General features: G+C 38.1%; 1 protein-coding gene across 1 annotated transcript; it reads left to right on the top strand.

Moving 5' to 3' along the window:
• The first annotated feature begins 10,050 nt into the window (after positions 1-10,050).
• On the top strand, positions 10,051-21,766 carry SUCNR1 (succinate receptor 1). The gene is made up of 2 exons (XM_010595955.3): positions 10,051-10,195; positions 18,925-21,766. Exons 1-2 carry the CDS (start codon positions 10,163-10,165, stop codon positions 19,876-19,878), a joined length of 987 nt encoding a protein of 328 aa, XP_010594257.1. The 5' UTR covers positions 10,051-10,162; the 3' UTR covers positions 19,879-21,766.
• Positions 21,767-21,978: the final 212 nt, after the last annotated feature.

The raw sequence follows: 21,978 nt of genomic DNA on the forward strand, positions 1-21,978 counted from the left end.
GATTAAGAGCTATGGCTGCTAACCAAAAGATTGGCAGTTCAAATCCACCAGGTGCTCCTTGGAAACCCTATGGGGCAGTTATATACTGTACAATTCCACTTGTGTAATTTTTTTTTAATGAGAAAATTATATATAAAAAAAGAGCAGATTAATAACTGTAAAGGATTGAAAAGGGGGTGGAAGTGTATGAAGCTATAAAAGGCTGATATGAAGGACCTTGTGGTGATGGAAATGTTCTGTATTTTACTGTGTCAGTGTCCATAGTCTGATTGTGATATTGTACTATGCTTTTGCAAGATTTTACCACTGAGGGAACTGAATAAAGAACGCATGGAACTACTCTGTTGTATTTCTTTCGACTTCACATGACTCTACAATTACTTAAACAAAATATTTAATTTAAAAAAAATACAGGAGGGAAAACTACCTAACCCATTCTATGAGACTAGTATTACTCTGTTATCAAAGCCAGACAGACATTACTCAAAAGAGAAAACTCCGGATCAATATTGCTTTTGAATATAGAAGAAAATACTGTATTTTTATGCAAATAACGTGTGCCTTCTATATTTGTTTGCCAAAGGCAAACAAATGTGTAGAGACAAATTTTATCAGTGGTTACCAGGGACTGGAGAAAAGGGGAAATTAGGAGTGGTTACTTAACAGGTACTGAGTTTCTGTTTAGGGGAATGAAAAACATGAATATTGAGAGTGGTGATGGTCACATAACACGGTGAATGTAATTAATGTCATTGAACTGCACACTTAAAAGTGGTTAAAATGGCAAAAGTTTTGTAATACATATTTTACCACACAAAAAAAGAGTCAAATATATACATATATGATGTCTGAACCAGAGAATGTGAAATTCAAATACTCTCACATAAATTCAAACACGTTTTCATTACACTATTCATATCATCGGAACCCTGGTGATGTAGTGGCTGTAAGAGCTTGGCTGCTAACCAAAAGGCCTGCAGTTTGAATCTACCAGTTGCTCCTTGGGCCAGTTCTACTCTGTCCTACAGGATCGCTAGGAGTTAGAATCAATTCAACCACAATGGGTTTAGTTTTTTGTTTTTGTATTCATATTAGCGGCCTTAGTGCCCCGACTGCGGTGGAGACTGCTTTGTTGGCTCACAGTAACCTCTTTTCCATACACGTGATATTCTCTTACTTCCACATTCATGTTACACAACTGACTCTTCTGTTTCTTTTTTTACTTCTCAACCTGACAGTAGGAGTTATATCCCCGACTTTCTTCCTAGGAAAATATAATTTTTACTTCCCCAGCATTCGAAAATAACAAACTTCTAGTCATAAATTTTAAGAACTTTGATGACTGCAGAAAATCTATAAGTAAACTTTAAAAATTATGATTGGCAAAGATTATTACCAACTTTTTAAGGGTGTGGTATCAAAACCAGAATTAACGAAAAGCATATAGTTTCTGGAAAAATCCTTTTCATCTTTGTAAATGAAAATGGTCCCCTGTAAGGGTTAATGGCGGCAGCAGTCTCTCTTAATTAAAATTAATAAGAACGGACCTAGTTAAGTGAAAGGTAATCTAGATTCCTTGAAATGTGTTAATTACTATAATCAGCAATGAATTTACTGGTGGTACAGAGCTAACCAAACCGTCAGCAGTGCTCCTTGGAAACTCCATGGGGCAGTTCTACTCTGTCCTACAGGGTCACTACGAGTTGGACTTGATGGCAATGGCTTTATTTTTCTTTCTATCTGTAAAGTACTTGTTCTTCCTATTAATTTTGTTCTTTGACCTTGGCATGCTCATTGCTATACTTCAAAATATTCTCCTATGTCAACACCTCATTTGGGTGTCCTGGATTCTAAGAGGATTTTCCCCCATTTCTCTAATTTATTTTTCCTCACCATTCTCTTCCTGAGTTCACAAAGCATATACTATGTAATATGGTTCTCTTTCCTACATACTTCTCCCCTATCCTCCCCATACACAGTTTATAAGCTAGGTTTTCATTTCTCTAAGGAAAAATATTTGGAAACTGATTCTTGCTCTTTGTTCTGTATACACGATTCTTCCTGCTATTTAAAAACAGGATTGTGTAATGACTGAGAGAGGACAACGTCCTTGCATTAATTACAGGTACATATATTACAATAATAAATGGTGATAATTTCAGGCACTACATGTTAGAATCTAAATCAACCACCACACTAATGATCTCTATTCTTTTAAGTTTAAATTGGTACTCTATAACTCTTGAATAAGATTATAAAGGCTATACTGATCACAACCGCTGTTTTTTATACTGATCACAATTGCTGTAACATTAATTCACGTATTACTTAGACACTGACTTGTTGCAAAAAAAAAAAAAAGATTTGAAGCAGCTTATACCAAAAAGTTTCAAATATAATAAAACCATTAAACCAGAGTAAATGAATCTAGCTGATGATATGAAGTAGAGTTGAACTCACAGCCAGGAATTTTCTGGTAGCCCAGGATAATAAGAATACATGAAAGGACAGAAAAGACCAGAAAAAACAAATTCTTAGATGGTACTGCATCTTTAAAAGCAAGTACAATATAATAGAACCAGACAATTTAGGTGTAAATGAGCACTCCTATCCTATCTTCTAGCCAAGATATAGCAAAGTGAGATTGCTCACTGGTAACAGCTTCCTAGAACAATGTGACAAAAACTATTGGGCAACAATAAGTTTGGGCAGCAGAGAACAATAGGATGATTATAAAGCACATTGACCACGAACTTAAACGTGGAGAGAGGCAGCCCTTATGCCTCTAATTTTCCATCCATAACTCAGCCCAAATATTTGCTTTAGATGTGAGTAAATTTAGGCTCAGGTAATGATGTAAATTTTTCAACATCACAGATTAAATTAAATTTGATTTAGCATATCAACCAAAAAAGGAAGTATTGTTAGTTAGGGATTATGGACAAGCTACATATTAAATAGGATACTATAGAAATTCAATCTTCTCAGAATTCAGACAATAACAAATGTCATACTGTAGACTAGCCAAGCCCATTGCCATCCAGTCGAATCTGACTCACAGTGACCCTACAGAACAGAGTTGAACTGCCCCATAGAGTTTCCAAGGAGAAATTGGTGGATTCAAACTGCTGACCTTTCGGTTAACAGCTGAGTTCTTAACCACTGCACTAGACTAGCTGATGTAATATGTTGTCGTTGTTAGGTGCTGTGGAGCCGACTGCAACTCATAACGACCCTATGCACAACAGAACAAAACACTGCCCAGTCCTGCACCATCCTCACAATCATTGCTATTTTTGAGCCCATTTGTTGCAGCCACTGTGTATTTTGAGTGCCTTCCAACCTGACGGGCTTGTATTCTGGCACTATATCAATGTTCTGCTGCTGTTCAGAAGGTTTTCACTGGCTAATTCTTTTCAGAAGTAGACTGCCGGGTCCTTCTTCCTAGGCTATCTTAGTCTGGAAACTCTGCTGAAACCTGTCTGCCCTGGGTGGCCCTGCTGGCATTTGAATACCAGTGGCATAGCCTCCAGCACCACAGCAACACACAAGCCCCCACAGTGTGACAAACTGACAGACGTGTGGGGGATGTGAGATGGAAAGCACGAAAGAGAAGTTTCATGTGGGATGAGACTTATTTGAGAATTTTAGAGACTTGAGTGTGAAAAGGTACCAGGTTCCTTGAGGTCAGGTTTTACGCCTGTTTATTCTTTTTTTTTTGCCATATTACCTTCACCATAGTTGTTCAGCAGTACATGCTGGTGAATTAATTATTTCAAAGAAGGCAGGATGTGAGTGAGATAATGGAATACTAGCTTCTGAGTTAAGAAAATGGAATAGAAATTAGGAGAGAAAATATGAAATGTTCCACTTGTCTTCGTGAATGACTTTTCTAAGCTCTGCTTCTTTCCTCCTCTCCACGGTGCTTGATACTAAACATTCAAGAATCTAGCATTATGGGAAAAGGTAATTCATTTTCCTTTTCCCTGGGTTCTAACCTCAGCTATGAACTATCATTTCACAATTTCTTGTTTCCAATGTATGTATAAAAAAAAAAAATACACAGGTCTTTAAAAAGACGTTGGTTGAGGAAGGGCAGAATGGTAGAATAAACGGAAAGGATAATTTTTGCTTAAAAAGTTTGCTTGGAGTTGGGAATTACAGGCCCTATCAGTGCCAAAACAAATTGATGCAGCTGGTGCATTTCACAGCAGGGCCACTGCCTATGAGGGGTCACAGTTTGGTCCATAATGAATGGCTCTTGGACATATGCTATTGTGTTTTGTGGTCCTTGGCTGGTTTGAGCTTCCTGGCTAGCTCTAAGCTTGTTAAATCCTTCTCTAGCAGATGAATGCATGGTGAAGGGCCAAATTGCTGCCTCTTGTCTCTCAACTTGCTATTATTTGTCTTTCTGTCTTTTCTTTTTTTTGCTAACTGAAATAGAGACTGTTAGGTTCTAGTCTAGTCTTCCTCCACACTTCCCTGTCACGACATGCCGCTCGCATGGCCCTTGTACACAGACTATTCCTCATTGTCCTCAAGATCAACCTTCCTCCTCCTTGTTGTCCCCAGCGACTCTGAGCCTGACATCTTTGCCTTGGGGATGAAGGAGCTCTACACAGTCATTTCTAAGCGCTTCTTCCATCCGACAGCCCTTACTAGGAATTCTGACCGGCAATAAACAAAGGTGAGTGGGGCATGTTCTTTGGACTAATACAAGTGGCTCTAGGATTTAAAGTAAGGATAAAATGAAAAAAAGCACTGCTTACAGACACATAAATAATACATGTCAGGTGGGGAAGATATTTTAAAAGCAGCTTTAGAAAGATTTTCTTAACACTTTATATTGCTTAATTGTAATTGTCAGGACAGTTGCAACCTGAAAAGCCTTCATTCACTGTATTACAATATTGATCCAACAGTGAAGTCAAACTTTATTCACTTTGCAATGTCATAACTCAGCATAAATCATACCTTTAAATTTAACTGTTGTATTAATGTGTATGTGATAGAGATAAAGATAATACAAGACACTCACACCACTAAATATTTCAGTAACGGGGAAAGTAAGTTAAGGTAATTTCCTTAATTTAATTCATAACACCATCATAGAGCACTCAGCTTTCTTAATGAACATATTCCTTATACTCCAGGGAATTTTGAAAGCCTCTCAATTCAGTTATTACAATGTTCAGTGATAAGCATTTAGACTGACTTCTGGCTCTTTATCCCAGGGGTAAACAATATGTGAGAGCAAGCAAGGGGTGAAGATGAACGTGGTTAATCAGTAGCCAAGTGAAAGTGCTTAAATGGACATCAAAACAATGAACTAGCTGTTTTTTGTTTTCATAAATAATACGAAATATTTCAAGAATCAAGCAAATTTGTACAAAATACAGTACATGTGACTGGAAAATACCTAATAGTTAAAGAGGCAATTGGCAAATGAGTAAATTATTTCACTATTTCAGGCAAGCTCTCTCTCTGTCTCTCTGCCTCTCTGTCTCTCTCTCTTACTCAAAAGGCTGTGCCTTGAGCAGTGATTGCTAAGAATGAAAATTGTCTCTATTTCACACAGATGTTTGAAATTCATAAACCTTGATTTCATATCAGAGAAAGAGGACACCATTTTTTTTGTAGAGGAAATACCTGTGATTAAAGCTTACCATGAAGCTCTGGTGGCACACTGGTTAAGAGCTACGGCTGCTAGCCAAAAGGTTGACAGTTCAAATCCACCAGCTGCTCCTTGGAAACCCTGTGGGGCAGTTCTACTCCGTCCTATAGGGTTGCTGTGAGTCAGAATTGACTCGATGGTGATGGTTTTTTCTTTTTTTTTAAGACATGCCACATATCATTAAAAAATCATTTAGCTGTTGGAATTTGAGCATATGCGGAAGGATAATGGTGAGTTTTGCTGTGTCTAGATTAACTACTAATAGTTCAAAGAATTCACAATCTTTCAGCCATAGTCAGATACTTTCAACAAGTAACATATTTTAATTTGGCAGAAAAACAGCTCTCTTTTGAGTTACGCTCAGTACCAATAAATAGGACACATTTTTCTCAATTGTGTTATAAGGAAAAAGTAAAAGCAACTCCATGATAAAACCCTTGTGTTACCGTGTAACTCTTAAATGAAAAAAGAAAAAGATTTTCTATAAAGAGAGAAAAGGCTGCTTTGTCTCACCTTGGATGCCAATTTTGAATAGACTGCTTTCCTTGGTAAATTTCCTTCATAAAGTAAAGACAGTCTGTTTGGTTTCTAGAATCTGGAAGAGTTTAGAGACAAACCACAACTAAACACAACTATGTTTTCCTTTTTGTTGTTCTCTTAACATACTTCCTACATAAAAACCATTCTCCGAGGAGGGAGTAACCTCGCAGCTTTGGGTATATCCACCCAGGACAGACATACCTAAGCATTTTCCTCACTAACCTTCTGGATTTGTTTCATCCTCCTTGGGGTCTTTATTATTATTTCATTATTACCTCTAAGGGTTTGAGGGGAAATCCTTTCTTACATTAATTATCTTCCTCTTTCTCTGCTTATGATTTCTTGACCATTACTGTAATGCTTAGACCAGTTTTTTCTCCAAACAGAAGTTTTGTGCCGTTAAAACAAATTCATCTTTTAAACCCCCACAGACATCCCTAGCACAGCCCTCCCGCAAACACTTTAGCTATTTGTTACCGGAGTGTTTGGTTTCCTATCTAAAATTTTCTCTTCTATTTCATTGGAGATTTGACTAATTTCTAATAACCAATAAAGGTGACAGACAGTAATTAAAATTAGTATTAGTTTTTAACTTATATTTATTAGGTTAAATCACCTGAAATTGCCCTATTTAAAGTAAAAATTGCCCCCTCTTAACCATTTTATATGTTTCAACCTAAGAGTTTCTCTTTAACATGAAAGAGGCAGAATTGTGGTTGAAAACTTAAGCTCCGGAGTCAAACAGACAAGGCGTCAAATTACAGCCTGGTCATTTACAAACTTGTGAGAGGGTGGGTCATTTATTTTGTTTGGCCTCAGTTTCTTCATCTGAAAATTAGGGCTATTCATAGTCTGCACTGCATGAAATTTTATGAGGATTAAAGGGATCGATGCATGCCCAGGGCTGGCTGCAGAGTGAGAGCTGCAGGACGTAGGTTACTGGTACTGAGAAAAAGGAGAAGCACCAACCACTTTTGGTTTAGAAGTCCAGCATGCGATGGTAGTCAGGATGTGGGAAGAAGAAAGGGGAAGCTCTGGGCAATTACCAGCACCCCATAAAGAGGAAACTTCAGGCTTGTCTTCCGTCAAAATGGCGGCAGAAACCTGTGGGGGGCAGACGTGTCTTTTGTGAGTGAGGTTGTGGGTCCACGTTCGTTTCCGTTTAAAATGAATAAGCCTGGCGCTGATTATTCAAATGCTTTGTTTCTTGCCATTTTTAAATCACAAACAAAATCATTAGTATTATTATTTAGGCTTTCTTCTTTCTGAAAATAGAAAAGAGCTGCATTTCTGAAAAGAAGCCCCATGAATTCTTAGACTTTTCTTCAATGTCTTGTGTAAACCAAAAGGGTTGTAGACACAGCCAAGAACCAGGGCACGTGCTTTTGGAATCAAGAACGTATTTGTAAACTCTGAGCCTTTTCCTGATTAGTTCTGTGACCTTGGAGGAGTTAATTACCCTCTCTGGGCCTCAGTTTTTTCATGTAAAATGAGAAAATTTGAAAAAAAAAAACAACCTCAGAGGATTGTGATGAAGTTCAATGTATAAAAATGCATAGTACAATACTAAGCATATCGTAAAAAAAAAAAATTTTTATAAGCACTCAGCAAATCATAGAGACATTATTTCATATGAATAAGCATATGTATCCTACACTAATATTTATACATTTTTATGTATATATATATATATAATATTTATACATACATATTTCATGCATGTATGTGCTTCTAGGAAACCCTGGTGGCATAGTGGCTAAGTGCTATGGCTGCTAACCAAAAGGTTGGCCATTTGAATCCGCCAGGCGCTCCTTGGAAACTCTATGGGGCAGTTCTACTCTGTCCTGCAGGGTCGCTATGAGTCGGAATCAACTCGACAGCGCTGGGGTTTTTTTTTTTTTTTTTTGGTATGTGTTTCTAAGTATACATACATATATGAGTGTAGATATGCATATATGCATGTATAAATATATGGAGCCCTGGTGGGGTACTGGTTAAGAGCTTAGGCTGCTAACCAAAAGGTCAGCAGTTCAAATCCACCAGCCACTCCTTGGAAACCCTATGGGGCAATTCAATTCTGTCCTAGAGGGTCGCTCTGAGTTGGAATCAACTGGATGGCAAAGAATTTTATATAAATGTATAGATGTAATTTATATGTTTTTAAGTTTCTGTAGTGTTAGGCTATCAGGTATTGGGCAAAGGGGAAATATTTGGCTGTAAAAGGGGTTTTTTTTTTTTTTTTTTGGCCACTGCCTGTCACAGCTAACTAAACGTTAAACTTTTATGCCATTCACATGGGACTCCTACCTGCACAATTAGGGACTTTTTTGGCATAATCCCTGTTTCACCTCAGGCAGAACCGAGTGTTTGCTTGAATATAAATCTAATAAAACCTGCAGGAAAAGCCAGGTGTACTTTCCTGTCTGAAATGGTGTTGACATGCTTCCAGGGGCCACTCAGAGCCCTGATTGGGATGTGTGAATTGCCATCTATCCAGGTTATCTTAGACATCAACTCGCTCCCTAATCCTCAGCCATCTGACGCTTTTTTTTTTTTATGTCTGTTGGTTTTCATGACAGAAAATGAAATAAGAAAGGCCTGAAACTTTGGCTTAGCACACAGAACACGTATTCAGGTTTTCCTCCAAAATTTTAGTTTTGCGTCGCTGTTAGGTGCCATTGAGTTGGTTCCAACTCGTAGAGACCCTAGGTACAACTTAACGAAACACTGCCCAGCCCTGCGCCATCCTCACAGTTGTTGCTATTTTTGAGCCCATTGTCCCACTACCTCCATCCATCACATTGGGGGCTTTCCTCTCTTTTGCTGACCCTTTACTTTACCAATCACAATGTCCTTCTCCAGGGACTGATCCCTCCTGACAACGTGTCCAAAGTACACGAGATGAAGCCTCCTCACCCTTGGTTCTAAGGAGCAAGGAGCATTCTGGCTGTACTTCTTCCAAGTCAGATTCGTTCATTCTCCCTGGCTGTCTGTGGTATATTCGATATTCTTCACCAACACCATAACTCAAATGCACCCATTTTCCCTCCTTATTCATTGTCCAGCTTTTATGAAAATACCATGGCTTAAGTCAGGCATGGTTTAGTCCTCAAAGTGACATCTTTGCTTTCGAACACTTTAGAGAGGTCTATTGCAGCAGATTTGTCCAATGAAATACATTGTTTGATGTCCTGACTGCTGCTTCCATGGGCGCTGATCATGAATCCAAGCAAAATGAAATCCTTGATTTCATCATTTTCAATGTATTTTCTCTGTTTATCATGATGTCGCTTATTGGTCCAGTTGTAATGATTTTTGTTTTCTTTATGTTGAGGTGTAATCCATACTGAAGGCTGTAGTCTTTGATCTTCATCAGTAAGTGCTTCAAGTCCTCTAGGCTTTCAGCAAGCAAGGTTGCGTGAACTGCATAACACAGGCTGTTAAAGAGTCTTCCTCTTGTGAAAATTTGTGGTGGTCAGTTTTACACCCCACTGGAAACGTGTTGATAACAGCTGTCTAATTATTAGAAGGCCCAAATTGTGAATTTAAACAATATAGAAGGAGAAGCAGATGTATAACCAACATAAAACAGTGCTTACATTTTCTTTTAAACATGCAAATATAAGTGAAAACGAGGAAGGCTTTTCTGTTGTTTTGATAGTGAAGAAAATAATTTCAGCTGTAGTCTTTTCAAAAATCTGTCTGCCAAACGCATTTCCTGGGAAATGAGTAATTTGTGTTGGCACATCACAGGACGCCCCCCTATTTGTACATCTGACTTGGAGGTTGGGCTGAATAAATTATTCTTAGACTTCTGAATTCTTAATGTGGGATGGGTGAAATGCAAATCAGATTGCAGGAACCCCGTCCAGCTGCACCGCACTGGGTCAGAAGCTACACCAAGCTGCTTGCTGAGTTTCTGGCAAGGGACCAGGGCCTTCCAGCAGAATGGGAAGCTATAATGCAATTCATGTCGTCCAGGTATTTATAAAATATTCTTGTTGGGAGTTCTTTTAAAAATGTCCTGCGATCAATTTAGGTTTTAAGTAATGTTTAAACAGGCTTTCATAGTAGATTCAAAACAGCAAAAGGAACTAAAATAAGCTATTCTGTTGACCTCTGCATTTATTTTTGCCAAATTAAATGACTTGTCTTATTGCCAAATCCTAATTTTACTTTATTAAAAAAGTTTATTTTACTTGTTAATGTCTTGATAAGTTGGAATTCAGCCAAACAGTTATTGGATTTATTCAAATAAAAAGAACAATTTTGGAAAAAAGAATTGGAAGCTTAAATGATATGAAGCAATCTGCTATCGTGTGTTAATATTTTCACAGTTGGGAAAATATAAGTATTTTCACAGTTGGGAAACAATGTAGTAGAGGGGACTTTTTAAGCATTCTAAAAATTAAATTTAGCATTTATGTTGGCAAAAATGACAATATTTAAGAATATAATTCAAAAGAAAATGAAAAGATTTCAGAAACCATTGTTAGGCTGCCTTTCAAAACTTATTGAGAATTTGTGAAGTACCCTTAAAGAAATTAATATATCCAATTTGATACCATTCTATCACTTTAATTCCTTGAGTTCTATTGTAATTTATGGAATATAGAAAAAATGAAGTTATGGATATTAAAATATTTTATATTTTCAGTGTGGATATATGTTTTCATTCAAATTGCTCAGTAAAGAAAAAAAACAGTTAAAAAAAATCCTCAGACTACTGTGTGAATTTGCCTAAAGATAGCAATTAAATCTAAAAATGTTGTGAATATTCTTTGTGTAATTATGGTAATTAGGAGGAAAAACAGTTTTCATAGCTAAGAATCTATCAAATACATTTCTTAAAATTATTTAAAATTTCAAAAGCATAAATTTTTAAGATGCTGAATAAAACTAAAGAAAACACTATTCTAAATTAAAAATGAGAATTACTAATATGCTTACGTGACAAAATTGGATATAGTTTCTAGTTCAATAATTCTAAGAGGTTTAAATATCTTTTTGAACAGAGAACTAAAGATTTCACTTTAATTGCCAATATCTTAGAGAATCTGTTAAAAATATCCTTCCGAACCAACTGTACCCTACATATCATATCACTATTTCAGTTTTCTAAATTAAGAACTGCCAGAAAAGGGAAGAGGGAATCTTAGAGTTTCATAAAGGAGTTTTCCCATTTGGTTGTGAGTTCTGCCTAAAGAAAAGGATCAGCTTACTTTATCAGTTTTTAGACTGTGTGATCATAGTAACAAAATACTCAACAAAAACACCATTCAATTTGAACTCTAACACCCTCAAAATAGTGGGTCCTGGTGAGGTTAAATTAGACAGCCTGCCTCTATAAAACCATCATTTATAAACATTATGGACTTGGAAAAATTATTCTGAGAGTGAGGTCAATTTATCAGAGCAGTAAATTATAAAACATCATAAAGGGCCTAATCTCATTGTTGTAAAAATAAATTTAAACAAATATATTAAAATCTAGGAGGGTATCCAAATATTAAATGTGGTTGATTTTACAGTTTTTATTTCTTCTTTTTGAGTACTTGCTTTTTCTGATTGTTACACAATTAACATATACTTTGTATATACATTTTTAAAGGGTTTTTTTTTTTTTTTTTTAAGAATGAAACAACTACTTTGTGAGAAGCAAAGGTAACTCTTTAGTCATTCATTTGTCCTAAATGCAACCTGGTATTTTTTTCCCTCCACCACCTCCCTCAACACTCAACACCCTTTGACTACTCAAAAGCAGAATTTCCCACGGCTTTTTTATTTTTTTTCTAGATGACCCCTAACTTGCCTGAGTAGTTGTCATTGATAATCAGCCTTCTAGTTACACATGTCTTCATGGCTTGATTTTCCTTCCATGGCAGGCAAACCTTTCTGCTACAATAAACCACATTAAATACTTTTAAGTTCTGATCAGGCAGAAAGATCAGGACTATGATTAAAAAAAAAAAAGGAGAAATTCAGAAATGAAACAAATGAGTGAAAGAAACTTTCTAACAGCTTAATTTTAATTTGAGTGTGTGTACCAGCTTTCTGAGTACCCCCAAAATAACAGAAAGGCCCAAAACTGAGCCCTGAGAAACACCAGCATTTAAAGCTTGGACCCAGTAGGATTAAAACCCAAAACCCACTGCCGTCGAGTTGATTGCAACTCATAGTGGCCCCATAGAGTCTCCAGGGAGTGCCTGGTGCATTCGACCTGCTGACATCTTGGTTAGCAGCCGTAGCACTTAACCACTAAGCCACCAGGGTTTCCCCAAAAGCATTAGGCCATGAAAAAGTCTGCAAAGCCAGAAAGAAGGAAAACAAAGAAACTGGTATATCATAGAAGGAAAAAAACAAGTGTTTCCAGAAGTTGTAGAACTGTAAAAAATATCAGTTGGCCTTTTTTTCATAGAATTTCTAGGACTTTAAATTTTTTAATATTGCCATAATACTCATAATGCTCATTTTAGGAAAAAATATGGAAAATTGAGGTTAAACTGAAAGGAGAAGGGCACAATAAAACTTACCTCGAATCTCACCACTAGGGATAAAACTATTAACATTTTGGTGCGTGTCCTTCTACATTTTATTTTATGTGCATTAATTTCAGATTAAATTCATTAAACTCCTTACTTCCCTTTGAAATTGATTCTAAAATATAGATAGCAAATTTTACCCAATACAAACCTGTTTCTAAAGCTATCTCTACTACCGTTGCCAATTTTGAATGTCTATCATAATATATGAGTCAGAATCAACTTGATGGCACTGGGTTTGGGTTTGGTTTTGGTATCATAGTATAAACAGTATCAGCTTTTATAGGGAAATACAGCAATGGACTTAGACTGATGGACTAACTGCTTCTCTTACCTTGGAGAAAATATTTATAAAAATGCTTTGTAAACATTTAAGTGTTTATATTCATCTGTTCATTCAACAGCCATTTATACAGTACCTTTTATATGCTGGCCACTATGCCAGGTGCAGAAGATAAACAATGAGTAAGACAATGTTGCAATAAATGCTAAGAAGAAGTTCAGTATGGAATGAAGGCATAACATGGCAGACTGGCAGGTCAGAGAGTCTACCTTGGGAAACCCACACTTAAATAGAGGTCTGAAGGGTCTGCAGATATAGACAAGGCAAGTGATGGAGAGGAAGCAGAGGGGGAAAAGGGTGGTGAAAAGGGATGTGGGCAGAGGGAACTGCATGTTAGGAAGGTTCTCTGCACGTCAAAAAAACAGGAAGAAAGACAGATGTGCAAGGAGGAGAGTGATGTTAGGTGAGGGAGAAGTTGTATATAAGGACCAAATCATGCAGAACTTGGAGTCTCCATTAGGGACTTTGGGCTTTATTCCTTGAACTGTGGGAAGCCATTAAAGGATTTGAAAAAGGTGAGTAATATAGTCAGAGTTTTGTTGTAGTTTTTCAAGATCTTTTGGCTATAGTGCCAAAGATAGACTGCATGAGAGCCAGAGATGTGAGGAGACCCTAGAAGGATATGGCATCATCCAAATAGAGAAGATGGTAGCCTGGACTATCACGGCAATGACGGAGATACAATAGTGACAGGCTTGAGAAATTTCTAGGCAGTATACAACGAGATTTAGTAGTTTATCAGTTACTGGAGGTGAATTATAAATGACGTCAAAGATATTGCTTTGTTTTCTGGGGTGTGTACCTGGGAAGAATGTGTTACTACTTAATGAGACACAGACTGAGAGAAAATAAATTTCTCTTTGTTAAAGCCATCCACTTGCAGTATTTCTGTTATAACAACACTAGAAAACTAAGACAGATTGGATTCAGTGTGAGTCCAGAGAAATAGGCATTCTCTGGTGTACAGGAAGGAAGGAGGAGAAGGCAGGTACAAAGGGAGGAACCAGAAAGTGGAGACCCAAGGAATGATCTCCATTTCCTCAGTGAACTAAGGGATAAAACCGTCTGCTAGTGATGAGTCAGGAAGAATAGGTGAAAGAGGTCCCAGAAGACTGATAAAGATAGGGAATTTAGAAACATAGCAAATTGATGGCAGCTTCAAAGACAGACCCCCAGTAGAATCAGGTGAGCTCAGAGATAGAGTGAAACCAGTCTTCTCAGTTTTGAGATTTTCTTCAGCCTTGTCCACGTGTCCACTCTCTGAATGGAGACGTTCCCAATCAGTTTATTCTACAGCAAGATTTAGACATATTGCCATGGAAAGACTTGAGGAGAGGCTTAGAGAAATTTGGGGTGTTTTAAAGTAAGCAATTAAAAATAAGTCAGAATATTGAACATATCACATATACAATTGCATAACTAAAACACTATCAAAATATCAGTTGTTTCTGACTGAAATAAACTGCTTGAATTTGGCAATGGTGGACATGGGTTTTTCAGATACTGTATGTGTCCTAGAAAAAATATTTGGGTGCAGTTATTCTTATTTTTTCTGATTTACCAAAATACTATACTGAAAGAATTATTTGTTTGCATCTAACACCCAGAAGCCTGTTTCACAAGGAGATTTTTAGAAAATTTTACTATCAACCTTGCATTTTCCTCATTAGAAACAAGTAGGATTTAATATTTAACAACGGTGAGCCCATACATTTTTCAGATAATTCAAGTTCCTGAAATGCCCTATTCAACCACAAATAATCTGGCATCAGTACAAGAGAGAAAGAGGTAGATTAGCAAGACACTTGAGGGTTGAATGTATCAAGTTGCCTCTTTTCATGGCACAAATTTGGAGGGTGCGATGATGAAGGCTCTTTACAAGCTGCTTGACCTTTTTTTTTTGACCTTGGCAAGATATTTAACTTTCCAAACCTCAGTGTCTTCTTATGTAAAAGGAAAACAATAACAGTCCTTACCTCATTATGTCATTGTTAGTATTAAATGGTAATTCTTGGAAATTTAGGAGCACAGTGCCTGGTACATTATAAACTTTCCATAAACAGTGACCACTGTTATTATTACTAAGATTTTCAACTTCGTATTTTAAATCTAAAATATCATGTTTTAAAACTGGGGTTGTGTTTTACAAGTTTAATAAAATAAGCACTATTCTTGGAAGATATAATTCTTTGACAAAATAGAAGCTAGTTTCTTTACCCTTTCTTGTTTTTATTCATAGCACTTATAATTATACGACATGTATTTATCTCCTGATTCTGCCCAAGACAGTATAAATTCGTCAACATTAGGCTCTTTGTTTTATTCACAGCTATTTCATCAGTGAATAAAACACAGTGCCTAATGTCAAAGAATTCACTTCTATATCCTCAGGCCCCACACATCTGTCAGTTTGTGTTACTCTGGTGGCTTGCATGTTGCTGTGATGCTGGAAGCAAATACCAGCAGGATTACTCATGGTGGACAGGTTTCAGTGGCGCTTCCAGGCTAAGACAGACTAGGAAGAAGACCTGGTGGTCTACTTCTGAAAAAATGAACCAATTAAAACCTTATGAACGGCAGCAGATCATTGTCTGATATAGTGCCGGAAGACGGGCCTCTCAGATTAGAAGGCAGTCAAAGTATGTTTGGGGAAGAGCTGCCTCCTCAAAGCAGGGTCAACCTTAATGACATGGATGGAGTCAAGTTTCCGGGACCTTCATTTGCTGATGTGGCATAACTCAAAATAAGAAGAAACATCTGCAAACATCCATCAATAATTGGAATGTAGAATATAAGAAGTATGAATCTAGGAAAATTGGAAGTCCTCAAAAATGAAATGGCACACATAAACATCAATATCCTAGACATTAATGAGCTAAAATGAACTGGTATTGGCCATTTTGAATTGGACAATCATATGCCAGGAATGACAACTTGAAAAGGAATGGTGTTGCATTCATCATTAAAAAGAACATTGCAATATCTATCCTGAAGTACAATGCTGCCAGTGACAGGATAATAATATCTCTATGGGTACAAGGAAGACCAGTCAATACAACTATTATTCAAATTTATGCACCAACTGCTAATGCCAAAGTTGAGGAAACTGAAGATTTTACCAACTTCTGCAGTCCAAAATTGATCAAACAAGCAGTCAAGATGCATTCAAAATTACCAGTGATTGGAATGTGAAAGTTGGAAACAAAGAAGAAGAAGCAGTAATTGGAAAATATAGCCTCAGTGATAGACACAATGCTGGAAATCAAATGATAGAATTTTGCAAGACTATGTTTTAATGACTTCTTCATTACAAACACATTTTTTTCACCAACATAAACAGTGACTATACAAGTGGACCTTACCAGATGGAATACACAGGAATCAATTGACTACATCTATGGAAAGAGATGATGGAAAAGCTCAATGTCATCAGTCAGAACAAGGCCAGGGACCAACTACAGAACAGACCACCAACTGCTCATACGTGAGTTCAAGGTGAAACTAAAGAAAATTAGAGCAAGTTCATGAGAGCCAAAATACGTCCTTGAGTGTATCCCATCTGAATTTAGAGACCATTTCAGGAATAGATTTGACACATTGAACACTAATGATCAAAGACCAGACGAGTTGAGGAATGATATCAAGTACATCATACAGGAAGAAAGCAAGAGACCATTAAAAAGACAGGAAAGAAACAAAAGATCAAAATGTACGTCAGAAGAGACTCTGAAACTTGCTTTTGAGTGTACAGTAGCTGAAGCAAAAGGAAGAAATGATGAAGTAAAAGAGCTGAACAGAAGATTTCAAAGGGCCACTCGAGAAGACAAAGTAAAGTACTATAATGAAAGGTGCAAAGACCTGGAGTTAGAAAACCAAAAGGAAAGAACATGCTTGGCTTTCCTCAAGCTGAAAGAACTGAAGAGAAAATTCAAGCCTTGTATTGCAACATTGATGGATTCCATGGGACAAATATTGAACAACGCAGGAAGCATCAAAAGAAGGTGGAATGAATACACAGAGCCACTGCACCAAAAATAATTGGTTGCCGTTCATCCATTTCAGGAGGTAGCATGTGATCAAGAACTGATGGTACTGAAGGAAGGAGTCCAAGCTACACTGAAGGCACTGGCGAAAAACAAGGCTCCAGGAATTGATGGAATACAAATTGAGATGTTTCAACAATAGGATGCTGCACTGGAGGTGCTCACTCATCTTTGCCAAGGAATTTGGAAGACAGCTACCTGGCCAACCAACTGGAAGAGATCTATATATGTGCCCACTCCAAAGACAGGTGATCCGAAAGAATGTGGAAATTATTGAACAATATCATTAATATCACACACAAGTAAAATTTTGCTAAAGATCATTCAAAAGCAGTTGCAGCAGTACGTTGACAAGGATCAGGCAGAAATTCAAGCCGGATTCAGGAGAGAATGTGGAATAAGGAATATCGTTGCTATCATTGCTGATGTCAGATGGATCAGGGCTGAAAGCAGAGATTACAAGAAAGATGTTTACCTGTATTTTATTGAGTATGCAAAGGCATTCAACTGTATGGATCATAACAGATTATGGATAACATTGCGACAAATAGGAATTTCAGAACACTTAATTGTGCTCATGCAGAACCTGTACATAGACCAAGGGGCAGTCTTTTGAACAGAACAAACTTCCTGGTTTAAAGTCAGGTAAGGTGTGCATCAGGGTGGTATCCCTTCACCATACATACCCAATTTGTATGTTGAACAAATAATCTGAGAAGCTGGGCTCTATGAAGAAGAATGCAGCATCAAGATAGAGGAAGACTCATTAACAACCTGTGATATGCAGATGACACAAGGTTCCTTGCTGAAAGTGAAGAGGACTTAAGCACTTATAGATGAAGATCAAAGACTACAGTTTTCTGTGTGAATTACACCTTAAAATAAAGAAGACAGAAGTCCTCACAACTGGACCAATAAGCAACATCATGATAAAGAGAGAAAATATTGAAGTTGTCAATGATTTCATTTTACTTGGATCCACAATCAATGTTTATGGAAGCAGCAGTCAAGAAATCAAAAGATGCATTGCATTGCATTGGGCAAATCTGCTGCAAAAGTCTTCTTTAAAGGGATAAAAAGCAAAGATGCCACTTTACGGACTAAGGTGTGCCTCACTCAAGCCATGGTGTTTTCAGTTGTCTCACATGAGTGCAAAAGCTGGACAATGAATAAAGAAGACCAAAGAAGAATTGATGCACTGGAATTATGGTGTTGGCAAAGAATATTGAATGTATCATGGACTGCCAGAAGAATGAACAAATCTGTCTTGGAAGAAGTACAACCTTTCTTTAGAAGGAAGAATGACGAGACCTCATCTCACATACTTTGGACATGTTATGGAGGAGACCACTCCCTGGAGGACTTCATGCTTGGTAAAGTAGAAGGTAATCAAAAAAGAGGAAGGCCCTGAAGAAGATGGATTCACAGAGTGGCTGCAACAATGGGCTGAAGCACTGTAGGATCTGGCACAGTGTTTCATTCTGTTGTACACAGGGTTTCTATGACTTGGAACCAATTCGATGACACCTAGCAACAACAATGTAACAACATATCCCCAGTGCCTAACACATAGTTCAAAGGTACTCAATAAATATTTGTTGAACTAATTAATTAGTGGCATATACATATATTTATATGTATGGATATGTATACCTCACTAATTTAACCTACTCTCCACAATTCAATATCCAAGTGTATTTGTTATTGTTATGTCCAGTAACAGTAAACAGTTTGTCCTTAGTCACGGTCTAGTGTATCATCACTGTCTTTTCTCTTCTTTAGGCATGGAATGCAACTTGCGATAACTGGCTGACAGCAAAGACTGCCCTGGAAAAGTACTACCTTTCCGTTTTTTATGCGGCCGAGTTCCTTGTGGGAATGCTTGGAAACACTACTGTGGTTTTTGGCTACATATTCTGCCTGAAGAACTGGAGTAGCAGCAACGTCTATCTCTTTAACCTCTCTATTTCTGACTTGGCTTTTTTGTGCACCCTTCCAATGCTGATAAGAAATTACGCCAGTGAAGACTGGGTGTATGGGCAAATACTCTGCATATGTAACCGATACCTTCTGCATGCCAACCTCTACACCAGCATCCTCTTCCTCACTTTCATCAGCATCGACCGATACCTGCTCATGAAGCATCCTTTCAGGCAACACCTTCTGCAAAAGAAGGAGTTTGCCATTTTAATCTCCTTGGCCATCTGGGTTTTGGTAACCCTAGAGCTACTGCCCATACTTATCTTTATAAACCCTTATAAAACTGACAATAGCACCAGGTGTGAAGACTATGCCAGTTCTGGGAACCCCGAATACAGCATCATTTTCAGCTTGTGTCTGACATTCATGGGGTTCCTCATTCCTCTTTCCGTGATGTGCTTCTTTTATTTCAAGATTGCTGTCTTCCTAAAGCAGAGGAGCAGGGAGCGGGCTACCACACTGCCTCTGGAAAGGCCTCTCAACTTAGTCATCATGGCGGTGATCATCTTCTCAGTGCTTTTCACTCCCTACCACATCATGAGGAATGTGAGGATTGCCTCCCGTCTGGAAAGCTGGAATGGGTCCCAGTGCTCTAAGCACATCATCAATGTCTTATACATTATCACCCGACCTTTGGCTTTCCTGAACAGTGCCATCAACCCTGTCTTCTATTTCCTTATGGGAGATCACTTCAGGGAGATGCTGATAAGTAACCTGAGACATCAATTCAAGTTCCTGACAACCCTTAGAAGATGAACCCCTTGGCTAATGATTTCATTCTGACAAAAGTTGGTGCTGGTGAAACAGGCTGCTTTGCACGTGCCTCTGGGAGCCAGTTCGAGTCTGATTTAGCTCATAAACGTAAATCAGAGAGGACCATGAAGTTGTCTCTGATTCAAAGATATATACCCAGAGTATGTGAAAAGAAGGGGATGAGAAGAATTTACCCCTTTCTTCACGTAAACATTGAAAGTGAGATAGAACCCCCACAGTGCTGTGTTCTTTACCTGGCTTCCTCCCCTACAGTGTTGTATTGCAGAATTGTTTCCTTTGCATTTGAATCCTCCTTTTGCTTGGAGGTTATATGTAAACCCCATTGCACCCGTGTAGTGTGATTAAGACTGTTGCTGATGTAACTTGTATGAACTCCCTACTCGTAAACCCTTTTAAAAGTAACCTACCTGCCCACCTTTGGCGAGCAGTCTTGGCAGCAGTAAGCATCGACTGACTCCATTTCCTTGTAAAATGAAATAAAGATGCCATTTTGTTCTCCCACCTCTCTCTCTCATTTATTAGCCAATACAAGCCAAGTAAGAACCTGGGATTCCCACCCAGTAACATTTCTAGCTAGATACTAGCCATCTGTTTGGTTCCTGAGGGGGGTCAGAAAACAGAACAGCCCCGATGTCTGGCACCACCAGGAGATTTCTCCTAGAGACCTTGGAACAGCCCTGGAAGCTGATGCCCATGCCCCTGGGACCCAAACAATGGCTCTGTGAGAGACATGAAATGCACCTGTGTTGTTTGGTAAGGGCTTAGGCAAGGCCTTAGAAGAGTCCCAAGAACAGGAGGAATTGACCATTGAAGGCATTAGGAATCTGAGGTTATTTAGTAAGTAACGGTAATTCCTAGGCCTTAGAAGAGTCCCAAGGAGCTGGAGGAACTGACCTCTGAGGGCACAGAAGTCTCAGGTACCTGTCAAGTTGGTGCACCAAATCAGGTTGTGTGAGTGTGTGCATGTATCTAGAGAATGGAGAATGTTCAAGGGATCCCGAAATGCGGCCTGCTGAGATGCATCCTTAACAACTGGGAACAGAGACTTAGAAAAGACATGGTTCTGGCTGCATGCTTGTCTGCTTCTCACATTTGCCTTTTTGAATATATGACAAATAAAACCTTCCTTTTTGCTTTCCTAAACTTTGTGGTGTTTTCACCCTATGAGAGTTAGCTGTTGCAGGGGTTCTAAAACCATGAATCTAGTCAACCTTGAGGAGACATGGACTGCGGAACAGAAGCCAGCAAAAAGAGAGGTCCTGTCTTCTGGACCCAAGCATTCACACTCCATGTCCCTTTGACACCCACTAGGTGAGTACTCTCGGAAAACGAGCCTTTGCTTATTCTTTTTGTTCTTTTTCTCATGTTTTCTGAAGTTTTGTTCAGCATGTTTGTTTGAAAAACCGGTTGTTTGATCAAGTAGAATCTTTCTTAGATTTTTCCTTGATCTTTTCTTTTAAGAGTGATATCTGGTGATCCTTGGTGAACCAAAGTTTAAGTCTGGATTTGGGCGTTTGAAACATTGAAGAGATCGTTCTATTTTCAAAGAACTCTGAGTCACCATAAGCAGCAAAAATTCAAGCACGGGTCCACCAGTAGAAACCATTAGGGTGGTCGCCAGCACTCATCAAGAGCATTAAAGACTTCCATGACAGGATAAGGTGGTCGCAAGACAGGCGGGAGCACTAGGCTGCCTGCCACCCATAAGAGAACGCTGGCACAATGAAGGTACACGTTGGTCTAAGCGAAACACTGTCTAAACCCCCAGCCTTCCTCCTTAGGTTTCTTTTTGTGGCTCAAAGAAAACCTGGAAAATAGTGTCCCGTTTGGCCAAATTCACAGGGACATGTGGTAGTCCCCTACCTGTTTGATGCTATAGTTTCTTAATAAAGAATCACAATGTTAAAATTAAAATGTCAGTAAAAACTTTACTTTCCATTTGGAGGAACTAGTATATTTAAGGTCTAAAATGAGAGACTAGGTCTCTAGCCATCAGAATGAACTAAGTTCAGAAAGAAGAAAAGCAAAGTTTGAAACTTAGAGCTTAACATCTTTGGTAAACGAGCCTGGATTCCCCCCCGC

Source organism: Loxodonta africana, chromosome 23 (genome assembly GCF_030014295.1).
Source record: "Loxodonta africana isolate mLoxAfr1 chromosome 23, mLoxAfr1.hap2, whole genome shotgun sequence".
Classification (NCBI taxonomy): Eukaryota; Metazoa; Chordata; class Mammalia; order Proboscidea; family Elephantidae; genus Loxodonta; species Loxodonta africana.

Excerpts from the sequence above, each read along its gene's own strand:
- SUCNR1 (XM_010595955.3), top strand. The coding sequence starts at position 10,163 with ATGGGAAGCTATAATGCAATTCATGTCGTCCAG. Across the intron at positions 10,196-18,924 it reads ATGCAATTCATGTCGTCCAG|GCATGGAATGCAACTTGCGA; the intron begins GTATTTATAAAA and ends TCTCTTCTTTAG.